Source organism: Staurois parvus, unplaced genomic scaffold, assembly GCF_062004578.1.
Source record: "Staurois parvus isolate SC_StPar_1 unplaced genomic scaffold, SC_StPar_1.0 ptg000162l, whole genome shotgun sequence".
Taxonomy (NCBI): domain Eukaryota; kingdom Metazoa; phylum Chordata; class Amphibia; order Anura; family Ranidae; genus Staurois; species Staurois parvus.
Window position 1 is genome coordinate 6,967,507 of NW_028317958.1, and position 27,334 is coordinate 6,994,840.

At 42.1% G+C, this 27,334-nt stretch overlaps 1 protein-coding gene across 1 annotated transcript; it reads right to left on the reverse strand.

Annotated features, from left to right (window-relative positions):
* Positions 1-26,597, reverse strand: LMOD3 (leiomodin 3). Its single transcript, XM_089676027.1, has 3 exons — positions 25,958-26,597; positions 12,610-14,052; positions 1-1,939 (listed from the first exon to the last, which is right to left on the reverse strand). Exons 1-3 carry the CDS (start codon positions 26,423-26,425, stop codon positions 1,892-1,894), a joined length of 1,959 nt encoding a protein of 652 aa, XP_089532153.1. The 5' UTR covers positions 26,426-26,597; the 3' UTR covers positions 1-1,891.
* Between the last annotated feature and the right edge of the window lie 737 nt (positions 26,598-27,334).

Consider the following 27,334-nt stretch of genomic DNA (forward strand, 5'->3'; position numbering starts at 1 on the left):
TAATTTAAAAAAAATCCAGTTTATTGATTTTAGTCATATGTAGCACTGACACTTTTTCCACAGCACTTTACAGACAACCATTCACCTGCCCAAAAGGAGCTTACAACCTAACATCCTCAAAATGTCAAACATACTGTATGGCCGATCACAACAAGAACCATTTACTTTTTGGATTGTGGAAGACACCCACACAAACATTGTCTTTGGCTAGAATTAAACCTAAAGACTGAGGTGCTACGAAATGCGGCTTCCTATCTGTTATTAAATAATTAATTGGATTTCATTTATATATGTAAATAATTCAATATATGATATTTTTCACCTTTGTTGTATCTCAATGCTGCTGATCTCTTACAGCCCTTCCTCTCTACATTATGCATTCCAGCAAAGGCTGCATGGCACTTCTCAGGGAAGGTTTCGTAACAGGAGACAGGGACAGAGCATTGTCATCCAATAAATTTATTTTAGTAAATGTTTGAACCGGGACCTTTGTGGCAGGATCACCAGGTTTAATTCCAACAGAAACTGCTGGGATTTTATGCATTGAATTCACATATAACTTTCTTCTCATGGTAGTACATAAACTAAACTCTTTGCCCTAATAATGCATACTGTGGTTCCTGTTCATCTTGGGGGGCTCATGTAGATTTACACCCAATTCACACCTGTGCAATTTTAAATTTGTTAGTCAATGCATGACCAGAGGATTACCATTACTTTCTATGGAGCCCATTCACACCTGTGCGTAGTTCCTCCATATGTCTTGGGAAATAAAAAAGTATAGGTGCATGTTGGTGCAACAATGCTTGTTCTTTGCCCATAGACTTCAATGAAAGTGCATCAAAAATGCGATAATAAACAAAAACTTGAAAATGTAGATGCATGACTATGAACAATTTTCAAAAGAGTGTTATGTTTTTCTGCCACTAGAGGGGGCAAGATCCTTTCCTATTGAGCAGGCAGAAAGCTAGACTAGACACCCCTATTATCCTTCACAACCAATTTATCTTCTTTGATATAAATTTGCAGCACTCAATTACCCTTTTGACATAATCACATTTCATAAATCTGTCCAAAATGCAGACACAGCTCAGTTCGAACATGAGCTACTGACGTCCTTTGCAAACGTTCCTTTAATTCTTCTAAAACTTTGCTCACATCAATTAGATCGCCAACTTTTGAAGATTCATAACTTTCTTTAATTTCTCAGAACACCTGTCCTATGGTGTCATTGCCCAGGGTTTAATACAACTTCCAGGGACATCACTAATGTAAAGTTAATTCAACATGGTCTATACTGTCATGGTGAGCCACAGAGGACTATACTCCAAGTTACAAACAGCACAGTGCAGTTTAAAGCCACAAAAAACATTTTGGCCGGAGTTAGACTTTACCATTCACAGACAACCTTATTAAATTAAATATAACGTGATGACCTGATAATAAAAAGTAAGTTAATGACAACTACATACAAAGAATGCCATAGGTGGAAGAATTGCTTTTTTAGTGTTCCATTTGGGGATCCAGGTATCAAAATATTTCCGTTGCCTCTGTAAATGATTCATGATATCCACTGATGTACAATCTTGGGATTTTCTCTTGAGACACATCAATGAAGTGATGCACAAACATCTATTCTGAAATTGCAGTACTTGCGTGTTCACTCCTAATGATGCCACTATATGCCGTACCCAGCGACTTCTGTGCCTGTCACTTGCTGTGTGCTGTGCCAGAATAGGTTGTTGAAAGATACGGGTTAATGATTCACACCATTCAATCTACTATTCATCCCATGTGCTGCGTTGATCCCATATAACTAGCTAAAAAGACTTTCAATTGTTTCCACAAGTTCATTGTAAGCAATATTTGTACAGCCTAGGTATAAAAATCTTCACAACAATTCATCCAGGGGGCTTTCTAGCCCTTTAGGTAGGGGTACCTAGAAATACAAATAAACACACAAATTAAAATTAGGAAACATATACGTAACTGATGTGTTACATAATATTATCATTGAAATGGAAATTTCTAAATATATTGCTGATGACACTTGAGTAGCACAGCAGGTATTAGTTATTAGGACTTGTGCCTATATAGGGCAATGGGGGCACCATGTCACCCTGAATCCCTTCCTTTGGACACAATAGGTGCATTAAAGTGGAACTTCACCCTAAAGGGGACATTCCGCTTTATGCACTCCTCTTCTGTTTTTGGCATTTTTTTTCACACTGATCCGCTGTAAAAATGCATGCCACACTTGCGGTGCATTGTTTAAAGGATATGTGACTCAAAAACTGCACTGAAAATGCTTCTCTGGTGCGTTTTTGAGGCATTTTCCATTTATTTCAATGGTAAGAGGTGTTTGTGGTGCATTTTTTTAAACTGAACAAACATGCTCCACAAATGCTACAAGCAGGATTTTTTACTCTGGAACAGAAGTGCAACACCCCAGTGTAAAAACATACATAGACATAAGCATCTTTTATGAGCTTATCTTGTGTTGTTTTTTTTTTAACACAAAAGCCGTTAAAAATCTTCTCAGTGTGAAAGCAGCCTGAGTGTCCTTTTATTAAAAGTCAGCAGCTACAGAATGTTTAGCTTCTGACTTTTTAATTTTTCTCAAACAGGGAGAAGAACCACTTTAAGTGACATAATGAAAGGGGGGAGCAGGTCTAGTTTTCTAGAATTTGCTGTATTAGTCCATGGGGCCTCTCACATACAGTCAGGTCCATAAATATTGGGACATCGACACAATTCTAACATTTTTGGCTCTATGCACCACCACAATGGATTTGAAATGAAACAAACAAGATGTGCTTTAACTGCAGACTGTCAGCTTTAATTTGAGGGTATTTACATCCAAATCAGGTGAACGGTGTAGGAATTACAACAGTTTGCATATGTGCCTCCCACTTATTAAGGGACCAAAAGTAATGGGACAATTGGCTTCTCAGCCGTTCCATGGCCAGGTGTGTGTTATTTCCTCATTATCCCAATTACAATGAGCAGATACAAGGTCCAGAGTTCATTTCAAGTGTGCTATTTGCATTTGGAATCTGTTGCTGTCAACTCTCAAGATGAGATCCAAAGAGCTGTCACTATCAGTGAAGCAAGCCATCATTAGGCTGAAAAAACAAAACAAACCCATCAGAGAGATAGCAAAAACATTAGGCGTGGCCAAAACAACTGTTTGGAACATTCTTAAAAAGAAGGAACGCACCGGTGAGCTCAGCAACACCAAAAGACCCGGAAGACCACGGAAAACAACTGTGGTGGATGACCGAAGAATTCTTTCCCTGGTGAAGAAAACACCCTTCACAACAGTTGGCCAGATCAAGAACACTCTCCAGGAGGTAGGTGTATGTGTGTCAAAGTCAATAATCAAGAGAAGACTTCACCAGAGTGAATACAGAAGGTTCACCACAAGATGTAAACCATTGGTGAGCCTGAAAAACAGGAAGGCCAGATTAGAGTTTGCCAAACGACATCTAAAAAAGCCTTCAAAGTTCTGGAACAACATCCTTTGGACAGATGAGACCAAGATCAACTTGTACCAGAGTGATGGGAAGAGAGAGTATGGAGAAGGAAAGGAACTGCTCATGATCCTAAGCATACCACCTCATCAGTGAAGCATGGTGGTGGTAGTGTCATGGCGTGGGCATGTATGGCTGCCAATGGAACTGGTTCTCTTGTATTTATTGATGATGTGACTGCTGACAAAAGCAGCCGGATGAATTCTGAAGTGTTTCGGGGAATATTATCTGCTCATATTCAGCCAAATGCTTCAGAACTCATTGGACGCCGCTTCACAGTGCAGATGGACAATGACCCAAAGCATACTGCAAAAGCAACCAAAGAGTTTTTTAAGGGAAAGAAGTGGAATATTATGCAATGGCCAAGTCAATCACCTGACCTGAATCTGATTGAGCATGCATCTCACTTGCTGAAGACAAAACTGAAGGGAAAATGCCCCAAGAACAAGCAGGAACTGAAGACAGTTGCAGTAGAGGCCTGGCAGAGCATCACCAGGGATGAAACCCAGCGTCTGGTGATGTCTATGCGTTCCAGACTTCAGGCTGTAATTGACTGCAAAGGATTTGCAACCAAGTATTAAATAGTGAAAGTTTGATTTATGATTATTATTCTGTCCCATTATTTTTGGTTCCTTAATAAGTGGGAGGCACATATGCAAACTGTTGTACTTCCTACACCGTTCACCTGATTTGGATGTAAATACCCTCAAATTAAAGCTGACAGTCTGCAGTTAAAGCACATCTTGTTCGTTTCATTTCATATCCATTGTGGTGGTGTATAGAGCCAAAAATGTTAGAATTGTGTTGATGTCCCAATATTTATGGACCTGACTGTAAATCATACAATACAATTCCCTCCAGTAAATTCTCTGGACAATCTTTAGCAATAATGATAATAAAATAGTTGGTGGAAAAAAATCGATCGATAGATGGATAGCTCAAGAAATCGAGAGAGAGAGATAAATCTACTGTACCTGTCTATTGCTCTCTCTCTCTCTCTCTCTCTCTCTCTCTCAAGTATCTCTACCTACAGTGCTCAGCATACATGAGTACACCCCTTTTGAAAAGTAAGATTTTAATCAATATCTCAATGAGCACAAGAAAAATTTCCAAAATTTTGACAAAACTGACTTTTATAGAACATTTGTTTAGCTCATTACATGAAAATATTCAGTTTTACTCAAATTTGTGGATGCAAAAATGAATACACCCCACAACAAAAACTACTACATCTAGTATTTTGTATGACCTCCATGATTTGTAAGGACAGCACCAAGTCTACTAGGCATGGAATGAACAAGTTGGCGACATATTGCAACATCGATCTTTTCCATTCTTCAAGAACAACCTGTTTTAGAGGCTGGATGGAGAGTGATACTCAACTTGTCTCTTCAGAATTCCCCATAGGGGTTCAACTGGGTTCAGATCAGGAGACATACTCAGCCACTGAATCATTTTCACCCTGTTCTTCTTCAGAATGCAACAGTGACCTTAGATGGTTGGATCATTGTCATGTTGGAAAAGTGCACGACGACCAAGGGCACAGAGTGATGGTAGCATCTTCTCTTTCAATATAGAGCAGTACATCTGTGAACTCATGATACCATTAATGAAATGCAGCTCCCTGACACCAGCAGCACTCATGCAACCCCACAGAAGGACACTGCCACCACCATGTTTCACTGTAGGCACCATGCATTTTTCTTTGTACTCCTCACCTTTGTGACACCTTACAGTTTTGAAGCCATCCATTCCAAAAACCTTTATCTTGGTCTCATCACTCTAGATTACAGAGGCTTTTTCAGCCTGGGCCCTGGCAAATTCTAGGCGGATTTTTTTGTGCATGGGCTTTAGGAGAGACTTCCTTCATGGATAACACCCATGCATGCCATTCATCCTCTGCCATTCCTCTGCAGTGTACGCCGTATTGTGTCACGGGAAACAATCATCCCAGTTTGGCTTTCTACTTCTTTATTAACTGCAGTGAACTTGCATTGCGATTTTCTTCAACCCTTCTCATCAGAAGACGCTCTTGTCGAGGTGTTAACTTCCATGGACACCCTGGATGTCTATGTGAGGTGGTTGCAGTTCCATCTTTGTTACATTTTTCTGTATCACTTTTGCTACAGTATTCTGACTGATAAGTAAAGCTTTGCAGATCTTCTTGTAGCCTTCACCTTTCTTGTGTAAAGAAATGTTTTTCTATCTCAGGCTTTGTGACATTTCTCTTCCATGTGGTGCCATTGCTGACAGCATGAAATGGGAAGGGGATTTCTTTGTTAAGTAATGCTCTTTTATAATCAACTGTCTGCTGAAAACCTGTTTAATGAATAATTAGACTCACCTGTAGTTGAATTCTTGTTAATTAGAATTTTGTTGTCTAAAATTTAGCTTTGCTCCTAAGACTTTCATTGGGGTGTATTCATTTTTGCAACATGGTCATGGAATTTGTTAGGAGAAATACTTTTTTGTGTGTGCAACTGAACAAATCTTGTCTATCTATCTATCTATCTATCTATCTATCTATCTATCTATCTATCTATCTATCTATCTGTCTATCTATCTAGCTTTCTTTTTTTTCTATCTTCTTATCTATCTAATTCTTTCTATCTCTTTCTCTAGCTTCATCTAGAACCCCAATTCCAAGAAAGTTGGGCCACTGTGTAAAATTTACATAAAAACAGAATGCGATGATTTGCAAATCTCATAAACCCATATTTTATGCACAATAGACAACAGAAAACATATCAAATGTTTAAACCATGGGTGCTGAACCTGTGGTCCTCCAGTTGTTGGAGAAATACAAGTCCCATCATGCCTCTGCCTTTGGGAGTCTTGTAACTGTCAGCATTGCAATGCCTTGTGGAATTTGTAGTTCCACAACACCTGGAGGGCCACACGTTGAGAACCTATTGTTTAAACTGAGAAAATGTACCATTATTCTACTAATTAGATTAATTCACAACAGGTCAGTAACATGATGGGGTATAAAAAGAGCATCTTAGAGAGTCAGAGTGTCTCAGAATTAAAGGTGGGCAGAGGTTCACAGCCTGCACTGTATGACACCTCTTAAGCTAGCCATACACTTTTGTGGAGCACACCCACGTGGCACCCACCAGAAGGGTGACATCCGCCAGCAGGGGCACCACTAACGCCACCCCAGTGACTGATCCGCATCTCTCGTCACCTGTCTCTTTGTCTCACACAGCAGAGCAGAGTCCGGACCGAAACCGTCTCCCCCTCCTCGCCTGATATATACAGTGGGGCAAAAAAGTATTTAGTCAGCCACCAATTGTGCAAGTTCTCCCACTTAAAAAGATGAGAGAGGCCTGTAATTGACATCATAGGTAGACCTCAACTATGAGAGACAAAATGAGAAAACAAATCCAGACAATCACATTGGCTGATTTGGAAAGAATTTATTTGCAAATTATGGTGGAAAATAAGTATTTGGTCAATATCAAAAGTTCATCTCAATACTTTGTTATATGTCCTTTGTTGGCAATGACAGAGGTCAAACGTTTCCTGTAAGTCTTCACAAGGTTGGCACACACTGTTGCTGGTATGTTGGCCCATTCCTCCATGCAGATCTCCTCTAGAGCAGTGATGTTTTGGGGCTGTCGCTGGGCAACACGGACTTTCAACTCCCTCCAAAGGTTTTCTATGGGGTTGAGATCTGGAGACTGGCTAGGCCACTCCAGGACTTTGAAATGCTTCTTACGAAGCCATTCCTTCGTTGCCCAGGCGGTATGTTTGGGATCATTGTCATGTTGGAAGACCCAGCCACGTTTCATCTTCAATGCCCTTGCTGATGGAAGGAGGTTTGCACTCAAAATCTCACGATACATGGCCCCATTCATTCTGTCCTGTACATGAATCAGTCGTCCTGGTCCCTTTGCGGACAAACAGCCCCAAAGCATGATGTTGCCACCCCCATGCTTTACAGTAGGTATGGTGTTCTTTGGATGCAACTCAGCATTCTCTCTCCTCCAAACACGACGAGTTGTGTTTCTACCAAACAGTTCTATTTTGGTTTCATCTGACCATATGACATTCTCCCAATCCTCTTCTGGATCATCCAAATGCTCTCTAGCAAACTTCAGATGGGCCCAGACATGTACTGGCTTAAGCAGGGGGACACGTCTGGCACTGCAGGATCTGAGTCCCTGGCGGCGTACTGTGTTACTGATGGTAGCCTTTGTTACGTTGGTCCCAGCTCTCTGCAGGTCATTCACTAGGTCCCCCCGTGTGGTCCTGGGATTTTTGCTCACCGTTCTTGTGATCATTTTGACCCCACGGGGTGAGATCTTGCGTGGAGCCCCAGGTCGGGGGAGATTATCAGTGGTCTTGTATGTCTTCCATTTTCTAATTATTGCTCCCACAGTTGATTTGTTCACACCAAGCTGCTTGCCTATTGCAGATTCAGTCTTCCCAGCCTGGTGCAGGTCTACAATTTTGTTTCTGGTGTCCTTCGACAGCTCTTTGGTCTTCACCATAGTGGAGTTTAGAGTGTGACTGTTTGAGGTTGTGGACAGGTGTCTTTTATACTGATAACAAGTTCAAACAGATGCCATTGATACAGGTAATGAGTGCAGGACAGAGGAGCCACTTAAAGAAGAAGGTACAGGTCTGTGAGGGCCAGAAATCTTGCTTGTTTGTAGGTGACCAAATACTTATTTTCCACCATAATTTGCAAATAAATTCTTTCCAAATCAGCCAATGTGATTGTCTGGATTTTTTTTCTCATTTTGTCTCTCATAGTTGAGGTCTACCTATGATGCCAATTACAGGCCTCTCTCATCTTTTTAAGTGGGAGAACTTGCACAATTGGTGGCTGACTAAATACTTTTTTGCCCCACTGTATATATATATATATATATATATATATATATATATATATATATATATATATATATATCGGATGGACAGAGGAGAGGGACAGAAGGGAGGCGATTTAAAAAAAAGATTTAGGAGAAATTGTGTGCTGGGGGGCAGGGCAGTTTGGGAGGGAGGGGAAAGGACCTATGCTAGAAGTGGGGGTTAGATTTAAAATCCGCCCCCCCACAATAACACAAGCTCTCTTCCCTCCTAAAGCGCCCCCCAGCACATATCCAACCCCCTCACCTTCCTACTAGCAAAAGTGGAGAGGGGTGCCAGTACTGAGGAAGGGGGGTTTGTACTAAGCAAGGGGGGGGGGGGTCTATACTAAGGAAGGGGGTCTATACTGAGGAAGGGGTCTGTACTGAGGGGAGGGGTCTGTACTGAGGGGGACTATACTTGGAGGGGGTGACACCATGTTTTACTGCACCAGGTAACACCAACCCTAGTGACGCCACTGACTTTTTTCACTTAGCCAGCCAGCTGAAGTAAAAAAAGCACCAACAGATTCTTCCATCCACACAAATTAGATGAATACAGGAACCCCCGAACACCTGTTGGGACATTGTGACAGCAAAATCCGCCACCTATAGCTATTTACAGAAAATTAAAGTATAAACTATAGAGTGTGCCTGTAGTTCCTGACTATAATGTGAAAAATGTTACAGAGTGAGCGCAACAAAACCCGAGAACAAAAATGTCATATATTATACCTTAGCAGTCCTTATATGTGTGTTGGCTGTACACTTTTTTTTCCATGCTTTCCTTTTTTTCACCTGGAGAATTTGGCAGTAACACACTTCTGTCCTACGAAGATAACACTCACTTACTGTATAGCTATACAGAAGCAGCATTGTCAGCCTAGGCTGTTAGCTCATGACTTGGACTTGCTGCCAGGACAAGAGCAGCACAGACTTTAAAAAACAAAATGGTAACTCTCCCTTGGTGTGTGGATGGGGTTCCACTATGAATTAGGTTATCCAACTATAGGGACCATTTGAAAGCTAAGTACAAAACTCTTTAGTAACACAGAAATTTCTCCTTGGCCTTTGTCTCTGTTCCTGATCCTAGATAACCCATCCTTTAGACCGGGAGTGGAGGACCCCTACTTCCACGAACTGAATAAGGCAAAGGTTTTCAGAGCTTACCATTTTATTCACACTTACGAAATCTGGATAACTGGTTGAAAGTCCAATTATCACACTTTCTCTCCATCCTTTCCCCACCACAGCCTTTAGTTGAGACCTTATATAATTTGAATGGGAATATTTAGCCACCACTCCTTCTAGGCATTCAGTTTCTCTCATGTACAACCTTATTAATGCTCCCCCTAGGGCAGGGGTGTCCAAACTTTTTTCAAAGAGGGCCAGATTGGATGAAGTGAACATGGTGGAGGGCCGAACATTTTTCCAAACATTCTTTGAACCATTACAATTAAATGCAAATAAATTATTTTATGCCAAGTTACCGTATTTTTTGCCGTATAAGACGCACCTGACCATAAGACGCACCTAGGTTTTAGAGGCAGAAAACAGGAAAAAAAAATTCTGAACTAATGGACTGCAGACACAGTACAGGAGATGACCAGAGACTGCGGACAGCACAGGGATGACCAGAGACTGCGGACAGCACAGGGATGACCAGAGACTGCGGACAGCACAGGGATGACCAGAGACTGCGGACAGCACAGGGATGACCAGAGACTGCGGACAGCACAGGGATGACTAGAGACTGTGGACAGCACAGGGATGACCAGAGACTGCGGACAGTACAGATGACTGCTGACCTTTGGGGAGGTGGGGAGCGGGTACCTGAATTTGACAGGTACCCGCTCCCACTTCCGCAGTTGTTCTTTGATCTTACCTGTTCCTCGATCCAGCCGCGCGCTGTCTTCCCGGCTTCTGTAATGGCGCTCGGCATGACAGCCGGGTGCCCAGTGCGCATGAGTGAGAAGCACTTGCGCTTTGTGATTGGTCCGGCGGCTTCTGGGATCTGTCATGTGTCCCAGGTACCGCCTTACCATTCACAAAAAGCACCGCTTCTTGCGCATGCGCACTTGGTACCCGGCTGTCATGCCCAGCGCCCACACTACAGAAGCCGGGAAGACAGCGCGCCGCTGGATAGAGGAACAGGTAAGGTCCCGCTGCAGAGCTGAGCGGCCGGCCCGGTATTCTGACATGGCCGCGGTGGAAATACCGGACCGGCCGCTCCATAAGACACACTGACACACTGACATGGAGGGCCGTATTAAACCGACCCTCGGGCCGTAAATGGCCCGCGGGCCGGACTTTGGACATGCCTGCCCTAGGGACTTTAAACTACCTTGTCTCAACAAAATGGGAACAAGATCTCCACTTGACCTCATCCAAGCAGATTAACAGAATACTCTTTTTTATGCATAATGTCTCCATGTGTACCAAACACCAAGAAGCACATTTTAAGATCTTAACAAGGTGGTACATTACTTCTTATAGCGGGGGTCAGCAACCAGTAGATTGTGATCTACCAGTAGATCGTGGCCAGGTGACTGGTAGATCACAGTCTGGGATTGTTGATGCACTATCCCAGAGCATCAGAATGCAATACAGAAGGACTACATGTAAAGAGCTTTAAGCCAATCCCTCCTCTGTAGTGCTTGCTCCAGTCCCATGTGAAGTGATACCAACTGCACTCTATCTGCTATCACAGCTGGTGGTCTCCAGATTGGTGCCAGCAGCAGGAAAGAAGAGATCTTCAGGTCAATGTGAAGCAATACACTGGGAATAATAGTACAGGACTGCTTTCACACTGATGTGCTGCGGTTTACCCACACCACGGGTGCAGAGCAGTGTACCTGCAGCTTTCCTGTGGGTTAGTTAGCCATAGACTTCTATTACATGCTACAGGTTTGGTGCACTTTCTAAAAGCGCACAAAACTCATGAATGTAGAAGTTTTGGTGCACTTTCAGAAAGTGCACCACACCTGCAGGATGTAATAAAAAGTCTATGGCAAAGCGCAGCTAACCCAGGAAGGTCGCAAATGCACTGCACTGCACCCACGGTGCAGGTAAACCGTAGCGCATCAGTGTGAAAGAAGCCTTTTAGGGGGCTAAGAACAATAAGGGTTCATTTACATTTTCAGCAGACACTGCTGCTCCTCTGAAAAGCAATCCAAGTGTATTTGACAGGTGGTGATGAGGCGATATGTTGCGATATGGTGCGGGAGGACCGTCGGGGACACTCTGCTCATTTTTTGGACATGTGATAAGATTCAAGATTTTTGTCTAAGGGTTCAGCGATATCATAAAAATGTACGCACTACCCAATTCCCTTGGAGACGATCCTGTTCCTTCTGCATCATCATACCATGCGAAGGAAAACTTATAGACACTCAGTGTTCTTCTCCTTGGTGCGGCCAAAGGCTGCATCCTTGATTGCTGGAAGCAAAGACAACCACCCTCTGTTGCCCTATGGTTGGACAAGGTTGAGGAGACCAACAGGATGGAGGACCTTGTTGCAACAGAGTGAGGTACCCGTGAAACATTCTGAAAAAAAAGTGGTTCTGCTGGCATGAATCTATGTTTTCGGCTGAATATAGAGACCTCCTTGAAAGTTCAGAAGACCTGTGGGGAACCCAAGGAGATTTGGTAAATCCCCCCCTCTACCTACCTTCTCTCTCCCCTTCTGAGTTTTTTTTTTCTCTCTCTCTTCATTCCTTCTTCTCTTACAACTCTTTCCTCCCTGTATACAATTTTCTGACACCTTGTCAGAAAAGCTTAGCAACCATATTGGTTGTTTCTATCCCCTCTGTTAGTATATAAGGAAAATAGAAGTACATTCTTAGTGTACATGTTGACAGCTTTTAACACTGCCTAATGCAGAGACCTGTATTTTCAATATTGATTTGCCATGCCTCTTGGAATTGTATATACAGTATCAATGCTATGCTGATTCATTCTACAGTTCTTACTCTGCATTACATTGTATGTGCTCCCCTTATTTAAAAATAAAGAATGAAAAAAAGCAATGTGCTGAGTATTAAAACAGATATAAAACAATAATAATAAGGGTTGCTATTTAATTAGTATTAAACGATCGTCAAAAAGCTTTGGCTAAGGTTATGCTATCCTGTACAAGAGTGCATTCTTATCTTTAAAGTATGCAGAGACTGGATAAACTTGGTTAAGTAGAAAACCCTTTTAAAATTGGAATGACTCACCGATTTAAGATAAGCCACGTTACTCTGGCGAATATCTTGCAAAAGTTCATCCCTTGGCGTCAGTTCGACAAGAGGTGGTGGCCGGTTTCTTGGCACTGGCTTGAGAGTTTTTATTACATCCCTGAGATTGGTTTTCTCTGACAGCTCTGAATTTTGAGACGTGCTTGACTTGGGTGCTGCTCTCTTCAGTTGTATCATGTCTCGCAGGCTGGTTTTATCTGCCTCTTCTCTCAATTTTTGGGCAACAGACTTTGGCTGGAATTTTTTGAGTTTCACATCCTTGAAAGGTGGAGGTTCAGCACTGACCATGTTTTCTGAGCTAAGCTGTGGCTTGATTTGTTTACTTTTTCGGAGCGGTGGGATTGGAATCTTAGGCTCTTCAGGAATTGTTGGCATCCTTGAGTTAGGAGCTGGTGAAGCTTGATTAATCATCGCCCAAAGTTGTGGAGGAATGCCCAATTCCAAACCATTTTCTAGCATAGTAATGATCTCCTCCTCATCTTTTTCTTGTTGCTGTTTCTGTTCTTCTTTCCTTTTCTGCCTTTGCTTGTCTTGGTTTCTGGTCAACAGATTGGTAACCACCATTCGGGGACCAGGCAGCTCAAAATGGTACCCCATCTTCAGCAAAGTGTTATTGGCCTTTAGAAGCCTTCCAATTTCCATTTCAGCATGGTGGCCCAACATATGTCTCTGATTGTGAAACCTCAATTCAGTCAAGTATTCGTTAAACTGAAGGCACCTCATGATGGCCACAATACCTTTACCTGTGATGAAATTAGACTCGATGTTCAAGGTGGTGATGCTTCTATTTTCACGCAACATATTGGCTAAAGAAAATGCAACATTCTCATCAGCTCCCACATTGGTCATACTGAAGGTCTTTACGTGCTTGTTCTTTTTCAGAGCATTTACAAAGTCAACCAGCATTTCCTTTGGAATATTCTCAATGTTGTTCAAGTTGACCTCTTTGATGTTTGGATCATTCTTTCTGATGCTCTGCAATGTTCTGTCCAAGTCAGTTTGGTTGCCAGAAGGCCTGGCACTCATTTTGATGAAGCTAGAGTCTATAGCTAGTTTCTTGGGGATGTTCAATTTGGAAATTTCTGCTGGCTTTTTATCTTCTGTGTTGTTCACTAGATCATTGTTAGCAGTCATTGTGCTAATATTTGCCTCCTCAAGCACAGACTCAGTTCCTTCCTCTTTCTGTTGGGTTGGTTGTTGACCCTCGTTATCCAGGGCATTTTTGCCACTGTCCTTTTCTGGCTCTGCTTCTGGGATTTGCTTTGTTTGCACCTTTTCTTGCACATCTTTTATGCCATCAGCATGGTCATCCTTCTTGAAGACTTTCTCCAATACTTCTTTTCTAATCTCTTCTGTTTGTTGTTGTTCCTCCTCTCTGTCCAGATGTTCTGGTCTTTCTTTTTCTGCTGTTGCAATTTTTCTCTATCAGTAATAAATGGCACATGGTTAATTTTATGAAGAAATTAATTACATAATCTCATTCTATATCTGCTTTAAGTTGATGTAAACCCTCACTGGATGACATTTAGTTTGCAAAACAGTTGCACCACAAACAATCAGTTTTTTTTTTTGTTCAAAAATACTTTAATCTTTTCTTCATTAATTTTAGCGCTTCTGATTTCCTTCAGACTCTTTCAATCACTTCCTGCTGTCTAAATGCACTCTCTTCACTTGGTTGCACATCATTGCTGTGAACCAGTGTATTTGTGTGTGTGTGTGTGTGTGTGTATATATATATATATATATATATATATATACACACACACTCACCGGCCACTTTATTATGCATATCTGTTCAATTGCTTGGCACCACAAATTGCTAATCAGCGAATCACATGGCAGCAACTCAACTCAATGCATTTAGGCATGTAGATGTGGTGAAGATGACTCACTGAAGTTCAAAGAGAGCATCAGAATGGGGAAGAAAGGGGGTTTAAATGACTTTTAACGTGGCCTGGTTGTTGGTCCCAGACAGCCTGGTCTGAGTTTTTCTAAAACTGCTGATCTACTGGGATTTTCTAGGGTTTACAAAGAATGGTCAGAAAGAGAGAAAATACTCTATCCAGTGAGCAGCAGTCGTGTGGACGAAAATGCCTTATTGATGTCAGAGGAGAATGGGCAGACTGGTTGCTGCGACATTCAGATGGCAGGGTCAGAATCAATGGTATCAGAATCAGCTTGTATCAATGGTTCAGGCTGGTAGTGATGGCTAGCATTAGCACCGGCAAGGTGTACCTAATAAAGTAGCCAGTGAGTGTGTGTATGTGTATATATATATATATATGTGCATGTATATGCCTATGGCTGGCATCAATGCCGTTTGTATGTTGAGTGGCTCTCTAATGACCAAATCACAGCTGAGACAGCTGGCAATGTCCTGTGACTCTGTCTGTTCTGATGTCGCAGGAATTAATCCCTGCACACATACCATCTCTCTTGTGTCATGCTCTCCTATAGACAGGACCTCATGTATAAAAGTGTCTGTAACTAAGAACCGTCTCTGTTGGCCAAAGGAAGTCAAATCATTCTTTCCATCCCCTATTCTAAAAGGAATGATGAAGGTGATAATCTGTTTTCTGTTGCCCACACAAAGTTCTGTTGTGGTCAAAATTTCAGCCATAAAAGTAAAACCACCTCTATAAACTACAATAAACTGTTTTATACTACACTACACTACTATACTAGATGTGATTATGTTCAATGACTGGAAAAAAATAGGTTTAAACTTGAAATAAATAAAGAAAAGAAATACATAGAGAACACTGTATGTTGTTTTTATTGCTGAACTTCTGGGACACTTCAAAACTATTCTTGTAATCAGGCTCCCGCCACAATGCAAGAATTAGATGTTTGTTTTTGTCTAGGCTACTAGTAAAAAGAGGTTTTACTTATCCTATCCCTCACGGTTCCTTCTTATTGTGTGACTGGCCCCTACAAGCCATTTCTCCTTGGTGCTCCATCAGTTGGTCTCCTCTGATGTAATCACAAACAATGTAGTCCCAAATTGTGAGGACATCAAGGACCTTTCCACAACCCAGAGCATTGATGAAAAGAGGAGAATGGCAGCTGCAATGGATAAGGTAAGTAAAATTTATTTTATTGGTACCCTAGACAAAAATTAGCAAAGTAGAATTATTATTATACAGGATTTATATAGCGCCAACAGTTTGTGCAGCACTTTAATACATGAGGACAAGCATTACTGTTACAATACAATACAGGAGGAATCAGAGAGCTCTACTCGTGACAGCTTACAATCTAAAAAGGGGAAGGTCAAGAGATACAAAAGGTAATAACTGTCGGGGATGCGCTGATGGAGAAAATACATGTACAGTTGTTAGGTGGAAGCAGAATAGGCTTCACCGAAGATAAACGTTTTCAGAAATGGCCTAAAAGTGGACAGAGTAGGAGATAGAGGGACAGATTGGGGTAGGGAATTCCATAGGATGGGAAAGGCTCGGAGAAGTCCTGGAGGCGTGCATGGGAGCAGGTAACAAGAGAGCTAGAGCAGGAGGTCTTGGGAGGAATGAAGAGAGTGATTTGTTTGGTATTTTTAGGCTTGGTTAGTGATGTAGCTGGGTGTTGAGTTGTAGATGGCTTTGTAAGTTGTTATTAGTATTTTGAATTTAATTTGTTGGGCGAGTGGCAGCCAATGCTGGGATTGGTGGGGGGGACGGGGGGGGACAGACTCTGAACAGTTGGTAAGGTGGATGAGCCTGGCAGCAGCATTCATGGTGGACTGTAGGAAGGATAGCCTATGTAAAGGTAAGCCAATGAGGAGGGAGCTGCAGTAGTCGAGGTGAGAGATAATCTGGGAGTGAATTAGGAGCTTTGTGGTGTCATTAGTTAGAAAGGGGTGCATTTGGAGATGTTGCAGAGTTTGAGATGGCAAGCTTTGGAAAGTGATTGGATGTGGAGCCAAAAACAAGAGTTCAGAGTCCAGGATTACACCTAGCACCCTGGCATGCGGGGACAGGTTGATGGTTGTGCCATTGATCTTGACAGAGAGGTCAGGGGAAGGGGCACGTGGGGAAGGAAATATTCAAAGCTCGATTTTGGATGGACTGAGTTCCATTGTCCCTTTTAAATAGTTATTTTGGCCAAGCTGGCTCAAACTAATTCCATTACTAAAGGATGCTGGGACTCCTGTGCTGTCAGAACACACTGATCAGTGCTGCTGCCCATTGGCTGCAGCTGCTGATTGAATACAAATTTTCCAACATCCTGTTCAACAAAAGTTGATTGTTGGGTCAACTTTTGTTAAGCAGGAACGGCCATAGATAGATTGAAATTTGGCCAATTCCTACAGAACCAGACAAATTTCAAGTCATCTATGGCCTTTTTAAGTGTTTCTCTGCCATTCAGGAGAAGCCTAGTATTTTTATCAATTAATACAATGCTTCCTTTGATTGGCCAATGTGGCGAGGCGGGCAGATGAAGTCACAATTTCCACCATGGCCAATGAATACAGCCTTGTATTCATTGATAAAAATACAAGTTTTCTCCTGAATGGTGAAGTACTAAACCCAACTTTCTTTATGTGAAGTAACAGTCTGTACTGTTGCCAGAACATGTGCTTACTCTATGTAGCTAATGCTACTACAGTAAAATACAGCACACCAAGCAGCCACACCATTTAATAATAGAAATAGTTTGTTTCGGCCAGCCTGGCCCCAAAAAAATAAAGTGACAACAAACCTGAAATTCTACCTTAACCATTGCAGAGTGAGGGGGAGCCCCACTACAAGGGTAGTTGTGAATTTTCTGCAATTCAACTTTAAAATTGACATGAAGCATAATATTTCTAAATCAGCAAATTATTAATTCACTGAACAGTTGGCTATTGGGATCAATAGCCAACTTTTTACTTTTTAGCTTTGGATAGAATGGGGAGTAAAAACCCCTGTCGCTTTCTTTTTTTTTTTTTTGCTGTCTGTGTCCCATTGGAGGAATTTTCTTTTTATTCCAGTCCCAGAGATGCAACAGGAAGTGAGAGGGAATCTCTCCAAAGTTAGTTAAATTACCCTGTTAGACAGTTGTCATCAGAACTGTTGGCTCCATTGGAGGGCTTCCCTTCTATTTCTCTTCAGAAGACAGTTGTAGAATTTTGGATTTCCCATTAATTTCTGTTCCAGTGATAATGGTCAAAAGGACAAACAGAGAGGGTGTATTTCACACAGACAGCAATATATACCTGAAAGTATAAAGTGTGGTGCTGCAGTTGAGTATCTCACAAAATGGAAGGAATAATCATCCTTAGGTTTAGTAGCCAAGTGTTGGCTCTTATCTTGGATAAAAATGATATACTGTATGCAAGACTATGGGCAGCACAGTGGTTAGCACTTCCACCTAGCAGCATTAGAGTCGTTGGTTTAAATCCCAACGATGGTACTACTTGCCTGGAGTTTGCTTGTTCTCCCTCTGTCTGTGTGGGTTTCCTCCCACACTCCAAAGACATGCTGGTAGGCCCTAGTATGTGTATGCATGAATGTGAGTTAGAGACCTTAGACTCTATGCTCCTTGAAGACAGGGACTGATGTGAATGTACAATATATATGTAAAGCATTGCATAAATTGACCGTGCTATATAAGTACCTATAATAAATATAAGCACCAGACATAGATTGTGTCAAGTCCATATATACTTTGTTTTTAGATCTTGCACCATAAAAAGCCAACATATCTCAGGGGCTCTAGGGTCCCCCTTTATTAGGGCTTGGTAGTGCTGAAAAAGTGTGTTCTCAACCAGCAGAATTGGATAAATCCTGTGGGGTATTTAATCACCAAGCAGGAGGGATCACTCCAGACACCTGTTCAGTTCTGCTAGTTCTTCATATGGTGATCCTGCCACTAACACAATTCCTACATTGTGGTAACAACGCTCACCCATTGTCCTCTATCCATGGAAAACAGAATTGTCATCCTAGGACCAAAAGTGTGTTAGGACTACAGAACACTTTCACCCTTCTCATCCCCATACTATAGGGAGGTGTTCTGTATTCCACATAGAAAGATAGGAGCAATGCTAACTAGTTAGCAAGTTATCAGCTCACAAGATTTCTATCAAGATCAGCAAGTATATTTGGCACTTATTGAACAGATATAACAAAATGTTTTCAATGGTATAAAAACAGACCAACAGGAAGCAAATAAATAAGTTCATAAGCTTAAAAAAGCAAGTCAAAGCATCTCAGAAGCAACTGAAAGACTAAGTCTACATAAACCCTTAAATTTCAAATGTTGAATTTTGAAATAATTTTATCATTGATGCACCATGGACTCCTATGGAGATCTGGTGCTCAATCCTACTTGCCGTTGTTGCATGCATTCAAAGCAAGTCTGACACACCTTTTATAATAACAAACCCTACATTTTCCATCATCCCATAGAATATAAATTACTCTTTAGTCCTCACGCACACTGGATGTTTTTACAGTGGCTGTTTTTGGCTTTTGATGTTCTACAGCTAGTAAACCCCCCAGCTTGTTATTCTATGTGTCCATACACACAGACTGTAATAAAGGTTTTCTTGCTGGGACATTTTTTGGCTGGAGAAAAAAAACCCAGAACTAGTGGGTTTCTAGAGTTTTTTAGCTGTAAAAACGCTCTAACACTGAAAAATGCTGCAAAACGAGGTAAAAAGCGGTAAATCACAGCAAACCAGCATTTTGGACATTTTTTTTACAAAAAAAAAATTTGGGGTACGGGGGGTCAAAAAAACCCTCTAAAAAAAGCTAAAAACCGCAAACGTGAAAAAGCACAGCACAACGCCGCTAAACGCTAATACAAAAACGCTAAGTCCTCATGCACACTTGACATTTTTACAGCTGCTGTTTTTGGCTTTTGACATTTTTTTTCTACAGCCAGAAAACTCCCCAGCATGTTATCCTATGTGTCCATGCACACATAGACTATAATCAACGGTTTTTGGCTGGGACTTTTTTTGGCTGGAAAAAAACCCAGAACTAGTGGGTTTCTAGAGGAGTTTTTTAACTGTAAAAATGCTCTAACGCAGCAAAACACGGTAAAACGCCGCAAACCGGCGTTTTGGACTTTTTTTTACCAAAAATTGCTAAAAACTGCAAACGTGGAAAAACGCCACTAAGCACCAATGCAAAAACGCCAAAAAAAGCTGAAAAATTCATGTTTTTGAGGTGACTTTACACAACTAACGTTAAACGTCCAGTGTGCATGAGGAAAAAAATTTTTTTTGTGGTAAAAAAAAAACGCTGGTAAACCTGGCAAAGTGCAGCTAAACGCTCATGCAAAAACGCTAACAAAAACCTGAAAAACTCACATTTTTAACGTGACTTTACTCAGCTAACGTTACCAGCGTTATCAAAACGCCCCGTGTGCATGGAGCATAAAAATCAGCAAAAAAATTATTATGTAATCTTTAAAACACAGTGGACTAAATCTGAATAAACCCCACTAAATGGGGTCTCCTTTTACATTTACCAGTATGGCTCCCCAAAAGGATAAGGCAATTCTTATTTATTCCAAAAATGAATATTACAAAATAATGGTGTTTTGCCATTGCAACCCCAGTATCTTATAATATAAACCTCGAGTTGTGCTTCAATGCAAGCTGATCTATTATATCCATATAAAATCCAGCACCGTTAATTTAAAGTATAACTAAAGGCAAACTTTTTTTAGTTTTGAGTAGAGAGAAGAGGGATTAGAACACCTGTCAAGTTTTTATTGCTGTCTGTGCCCCTGTTAGGGAGACTCCCCCCCTCTATTTGTCCTGTTTACCATAATCATCAAGAGTGAAAGTAAAAGTCCCAAATTTTGGGTTGTCCCCAGATAAGTTATAGATGGGAAATCCAATCCAATGGGGACACTAGTTCTGGTGACCTGGGGTAACCTTTAACCACTTTAGTCCCAAGCCATTTCTGGCATTTTTTTTTAGATCAGAATTTTTTGCTAGAAAACATCTTAGAACACCCAAACATTATATGTTTTTTTTTTAAAGCAGAAGCCCTAGAGAATAAATTGGTGTTTTTTGCATTTTTTAATGTCACACGGTATTTGAGCAGCAGTTTTTTTTTTGGGGGGAAAAAATTAATTTTATTGCTTAACTCAGTTTTTTGTAAAATATGAAATATGATGTTACGCTGAGTAAATAGATACCAAACATCTAACGCTTTAAAAAAGCGCACGCCGTGAAACGGCGACAAACGGCGTACATTTTACTATTCATAGACAGGGGCGGATTGACAACTCATGGGGCTCCCGGGAAATAGGGGATCATGGGGCCCCTGTGTCCTTGCCCAAACTCAAAAAAGCCTATGAAAAAGGTACCATGGGCATCTCATGAGGCCCCCTACTGACCCCGGGCCCTCAGGCAGTGCCTGAGTTGCCAAATGGTCAGTTTGCCCCTGTTCATAGATGGTGCTTTAAAAGCATTTACAGGTTACCAATTTTTATCTACAGAGGGGTTCTAGAACTAGAGTTACTGCCCATCATCTGACGATTGCAGTGATACCTCACATGTGTGGGACAATCGCTGTTTGCATGCATGCGACCACCATGTAAACATCCCCTGTCACAGCAATAGACACATGACAGGCATTTTTATGGCAGGATCTGGGGGTCTATGAGACCCCAAAGCCCCCCTCTGCACTTGAAAGCATTCAAAACACCAAGATCTGTGTTTTCAAATGCTTACAGATATTTGAAAATGGCTCTAAAAGTTTCTGCGTAAACTAGAATTAATGTCCAGTCATCACTTCTAGTTTACAATAAAGGAGAGACTATCAAAGCCAATTCTGCCTTTGCTCGGCTTTCTGGCCAGCCAGCGGACGTGCCGGCTGGTCTCTCGGGACTCCCAGTGGGATGGGAGATCCCGAGAGAGTGGTGGGTTACAGCAGATATCCCCTCATGCTGCTTGTACAAACAATCGAGCAGCTAGTAGCCACTCCAACTGCTTGTACAAGAGAGACGACCACCGGCCCTAAAAAAACGGTACCGGGGTGATGCCTACAGCTTCAGGCATCACTCTGGTACAACCACGGAAAGTCGAGCAGTCTCTGGTCCCAAAGTGGTTAATTTGCAGGGATTTCCTCTCACTTCCTATTTTGGCTGTGGAACAGGAAGTGAGGGTAAATCTCCCCAATGGGACACAGATGGCAAAAAAAACCCCTACAGGAAATATAATGCCACCTTACTCTATCCAAAAATGAAAAAACCCTCCCCACTCTACTAATGAAAATACTATTTTTTGCCTGTGTCCCCACTTAAGAAATTCTCCTAATTTCCTATCTGAGTATTACTGGCACTGAGGCTAAACGATACCCGAATAGGACACAGACAGCTGTAAAAGTCAGAGAGATTCTAATCCTTATTATACAATAGGCCTTATTGAAAAGTTACTGAACTAAGCCAGAAAGGTTCTCGTTATTTATTGAAAGCCCCCGTATGCACCCTCATTGCATGGAAGTAAAACTAGGACAACTGATCTACGCTCATGGGGCACCCCACAAATAACTGTTAACCTGTGGGGTGCCTATGGCTGTTTTGGGCCGCTGGTGTGTGATAGGATAACAGTGGTGCCGAGACACCAATTGGGCAGCATTGCACTATTTACTTTTTTTTAAGCAAGCTTTATTGAAATATCACAAAGAAATATTTCATTAAGTTCTATTGATTGTAGTGCACTGCGTTGAGCTGAAAAATAGTACGGCATGCACACTTTTTTCAGATCACACCAGAACTAAAAGTGCTGCGTGCACTTTTCATTGCACACCACCAGTGTGAACTAGTGGTTCAGTCTTTTCTCAAACAGGAAGTGTGTTAGGGCTACAGAACACCTCCCCCTCACGTTATGAAGGTGAGCAGAAAAGAAGGTCTTCTGTAGTTTTAAAGCGGAGCTCCACCCAAAAGGGGAAGTTCTGCTTTAAGGACTGCTCCCCCGCTCCCCATTAAGGATTTGTACCTTTGGGGGGCGAGGGGGAGCAGGTACCTAAATTTGACAGGTACCCACTTCCAGTCCACTCGCCTAGGCGACTGGAAGCGGAAGGTGTCCTCACGCCCTCCCTCCCTGTAGACTTTTGGGACACGTGACAGGTCCCAGAAGATTACAGGACCATTCATGAAGCGCAGTACTACTCACGCATGCGCAGTGGGTACCCGGCTGTGAAGCCGCAAGCTATCACAGCCAGGTGCCCACACTGAAGATGCCAGCCTCCTGGAATACAGGACGGCCGATGCAACGGGCTGCGGAGGACACACCGTGGGACCGAGGGACAGGTAAGTGGCTGTTTTTTAAAAGTCAGCAGCTACAGTTTTTGTAGCTGCTGACTTTTATTTTTTGACAGGGTGAGTGGAACTCCACTTTAACATACTTCCTGTCCTAGGATATCAACACTGCTCCTCCTTAGCTACAGCACAGTGTTGTCACCTTGCACAGGAAGTTAGTCACTTACAGGATCATCAGGTGAAAATAAAGAAAACAACCCTGAAAAAGTAAAATTAATGCAGCCACATCTAAGACTTCATGCACACTGGGTGTTTATCTCATGTGTGCCGAATTCCTGCACTTCCAGGTGCCTGAGAGGCTCAGGTGCAGCATCCAGATTTGCTGCTTACAGCCTGTCAAAGTCTATAAGAAGCAGGGGCAAACTGACCATACGAACGCTTGGGGTCAGTAGAGGGCCCCATGAGATGCCCCTTGTATCTTTTCTAGGCTTTTTTGGGAGTGTTTTGAGTGTGGGCGAGGACACAGGAGCCTCATGATCCTCTATTGTCCGGGGGTCCCATGAGTTGTCAGTCCGCCCCTGATAAGAAGCTTACATACATGGTGGCTGGACGCTGTACCGACTGGTACTCATGTTTAGGGCTGTTTGTGTTCAGGGACATATGTAGCCCAAGGAACAGTAGACTGCCAAATATTCTGAATTTGTTCTTGAGTTTAGATACACTTTAAGGGCCACTTAAGAGTAACATTATACTCCTCCTCATTCATTATTTTTATTAAATGGTAAAGCAGCACTTTTATTTCTGTAACTTGCGTTATTAATTGGCTTCAATCCACCAGGAACTTTGCCAACCAAATTTTATTTTATAGTTTTGGATAGAGTAGGGAAGGATTCGAAAATCTCCAACAGGGACAAAGACAGTCATAAAAATCTAGGTGCACAAAAGCAGGCTCCCTCTAAGCAATTTTCCGCACCCTAAAAGTAAGTGAAATGGAAGAATGACAAACTAATTATATATATATATATACTGCTCTAAAAATGAAAAGGAACACTTTTTAATCAGAGTATAGCATCAAGTCTATTAAACTCCTGAGATATTGATCTGGTCAGTTAAGTAGCAGAGGGGGTTGTTAATCAGTTTCAGCTGCTTTGGTGTTAATGAAATTAACAACAGGTGCACTAGATGGGCAACAATGATACAACCCCCAAAACAGGACTGGTTTTACAGGTGGAGGCCACTGACATTTTTTTCCCTACTCATCTTTTCTGACTGTTTTTCTAGTTTTGCATTTGGCTAAGGTCAGTGTCACTACTGGTAGCATGAGTTCTCTATTGGACCCTGTGCACACTGCCTGGCACCATAGAGCTCAAATGGCATTTGCCATTGAACACCAGAATTGGTAGGTCTTCCACTGGCGCCCTGTGCTTTTCACAGATGAGAGCAGCCTCACCCTGAGCACATGTGACCGACATGAAAGGGTGTGGAGAAGCCATGGACAACGTTATGCTACCTGTAACATCGTTCAGCATGTCCGTTTTGGTGGTGGGCCAGTGATATCTGGGGAGGCATATCCATGGAGGAACACACAGACCTCTACAGGCTAGACAATGGCACCCTGACTGCCATTAGGTATCGGGATGAAATCCTTGGACACATTGTCAGACCCTACGCTGATGCAATGGGTCCTGGGTTCCTCCTGGTGCACGTCAATGCCCGTTCTCATGTGGCGAGAGTATGCAGGCAGTTCCTGGAGGATGAAGGAATTGAAACCATTGAATGGCCAAAAATCCAATAGAACACCTCTGGGATATCATGTTTTGGTCCATCCGACACCACCAGGTTGCACCTCAGACTGTCCAGGAGCTCAGTGATGCCCTGGTCCAGATCTGGGAGGAAATACCCCAGTACACCATCCGTCATTTCATTAGGAGCATGCCCCGACATTGTCAGGCATGCGTACAAGTACCTGGGGGCCATACAAACTACCGAGTACCATTCTGAGTTGCTGCAATGAAACTTCAGCAAAATGGACTGGCCTGCTGCATCATTTTTTTTCACGTTGATTTTTGGGGTGTCTTTGAATTCAGTCCCCTGTAGGTTGATAATTTTCATTTCCATCAAACGATGGGGCATCCTTACCTTCCTAACACATTACCCAGTCCATATCAATATAGATATCCAGCATGGTATTTTTCTATATATATATATATATATATATACACACACACACTGTACATACAATGGGACTGTGGGTATAGGAGAAATAATGTGTTCCTGATCAGTCCATACAGTACAGAGGTGAAATCAGAAACTGGCGCCCAAATACGGCATATGCAGCTTTGAGTTCCTAGTGTCTTATATTGGGGTACTCCCCCTCTACAAACTCGGTGATGGTGGTTTGTTCTTTAAGAAATAATTATCTGACAAATTGACCTACCCAGGGGCGGACTGACAACTCATGGGGCCCCCCCCCGGGCAATAGGGGATCATGGGGCCCCTGTGTCCTTGCCCAAACTCAAAAAGCCTATGAAAAAGGTAGCAGGGGTATCTCATGGGGCCCCCTACTGACCCCAGGCCCTCGGGCAGTGCCTGAGTTTCCAAATGGTCAGTTTGTCCCTGGACCTACCCCTGCTCCACTAAAAACTCATTTATATTTGCCTGTGTTGCTGTAGGAGATTTGACCTTACTTCCTCTCTGGTGAAACAGTTGTCACCTTGACAGTAATGTGGCGAAATCTCTCGGAGACGTGGATAGCAGTAAAAGCCCAACAGGATTTTAATCCTTCCCAACTTTATCCAAAACTAAAAAAAAGTTTGACTGGTTATACACTTTCATTAACAAGATCTGTTTGAGTTTATCTGCTCACCTTTTATGGATAGTACAAGAGGATTCTATTCCCCTTGCTGAATTTTCTATTAATTTCATAGCAAAGAGAATGAAGCTGGAGGAGTGAGACTCCAAAGAGACAGGAGCAGAACTGGGACCCTCGAGTAGATAGATGAGTCACATCACTAAATATTTAAGAAGAACTATTGATTAGAAATGTTTGCTCCTGTTTTGTGTTTTTGCTGTAGCACCCAGAGATAAATTATTAGTTGTTTTTATCTATTGTATGATGATTTACCTCAGAGGGCAGCAGGGTAACAGGAACTCTCTCCTCTTCTAACATTCGTTTTGACTCCTTCTCCCAGTGCAGGTAATCAATGAGGGATCTGTGGTCAAACTGTCCTGTAGGTGCTTTTTCTGTCTGGTCCTTCTGTATCATCCCCACTGGTAAATTCGGATCCGGTGCCAATACTTCCATCTCTTTCTGGAGCTCCTTCAGCTCTTCCGGAGAGAGATTGGACAAAATTTCATCTTCATCGATGTCTCCAAAAGACTCCTGGGATTGGAGGTCAGACTGGTCAGATGTAGCCTTATCTGTTCGGTTCTTTGGTGTCATCCCTCCCGGTAAATCCGTATCTGGTGCCAGAACCTCCATCTCATTCTGAAGCTCCTTCAGCTCTTCCGGAGAAAGATTAGCCAAAATTTCATCTTCATCGATGTCCTCGAAGAGCTCATCCAAATCTGAATCCTGGCTGGACTTTGTCATGGTTATCAGTGGTGTTCGAACAATGAACGTGAAGGAAATAAGAGGCTATGGTACCTGTACAGAGCTCCTCACCATCAGACAAGAGTCACTCCAGCTGAGGCCAGAGCTATATTAAGCTGCCGAAAGGCTTCATAGAGAATTTATGACAGTGCTGCCATGTTCTGTTTTCAGCAACTGGTGTCAGCTGTGCAAACGCTTCTGACATTTGAGTACAGCTGGCCCCCCCTCCTCACATGTAGCAGTCACTTTCTAGAGGCTTCCACCCACAGACAGGCAACAAATGTCGCTCTCCGTAGGGTTACCGCAAGCCTGTAGCTTTAAATAAAGATTTCATGCTTTAAAACCTGACTAGCTTTACACCTACAGTGGTGCCTTCATCACTCAGTGCAGGTACTGCTTAACCAATTCAATACCGGGCAATTTTACACCTTCCTGCCCAGGCCATTTTTCAGGTTTCAGCGCTCTCACACTGTGAATGACAATTGCGCGGTCATACAACATTGTACCCAAACTAAAATTTTATCATTTTCTTCACAGAACTCGAGCTTTCTTTTGGTGGTATTTAATCACCGCTGGGGTTTTTATTTTTTACTAAATTAACAAAAAAAGACTGAAAATTTTGAAAAAAAAAACACGTTTTTCTTTGTTTCTGTTATAAAAGTTTGCAAATAAATAATTGTTCTTCATAAATTTAGGCCAAGATGTATTCTGCTACATGTCTTTGGTGAAAATAACCCAAATTAGGATGTATTTTTTAGTTTGTAGGAAAGTTATAGAGTTCACAAACTATGGTATAGATCTGAAAATTGATCAATCCTGAAGTACTGACAGCCAATCTAATTTCTTGAGGTCCAAGAATGTCAGAACAGTACAGATATCCTCCAAATGACCCCTTTTTGCAAAGTAGAC

Coding starts and splice junctions, on each gene's coding strand:
- LMOD3 (XM_089676027.1), bottom strand. CDS start 26,425: ATGACAAAGTCCAGCCAGGATTCAGATTTGGATGAGCTCTTCGAGGAC. Junction 14,053..25,957: donor TTACCCTGCTGCCCTCTGAG/GTAAATCATCAT, acceptor TATTACTGATAG/AGAAAAATTGCAACAGCAGA. Junction 1,940..12,609: donor ACGTGGCTTATCTTAAATCG/GTGAGTCATTCC, acceptor TTGTATTTCTAG/GTACCCCTACCTAAAGGGCT.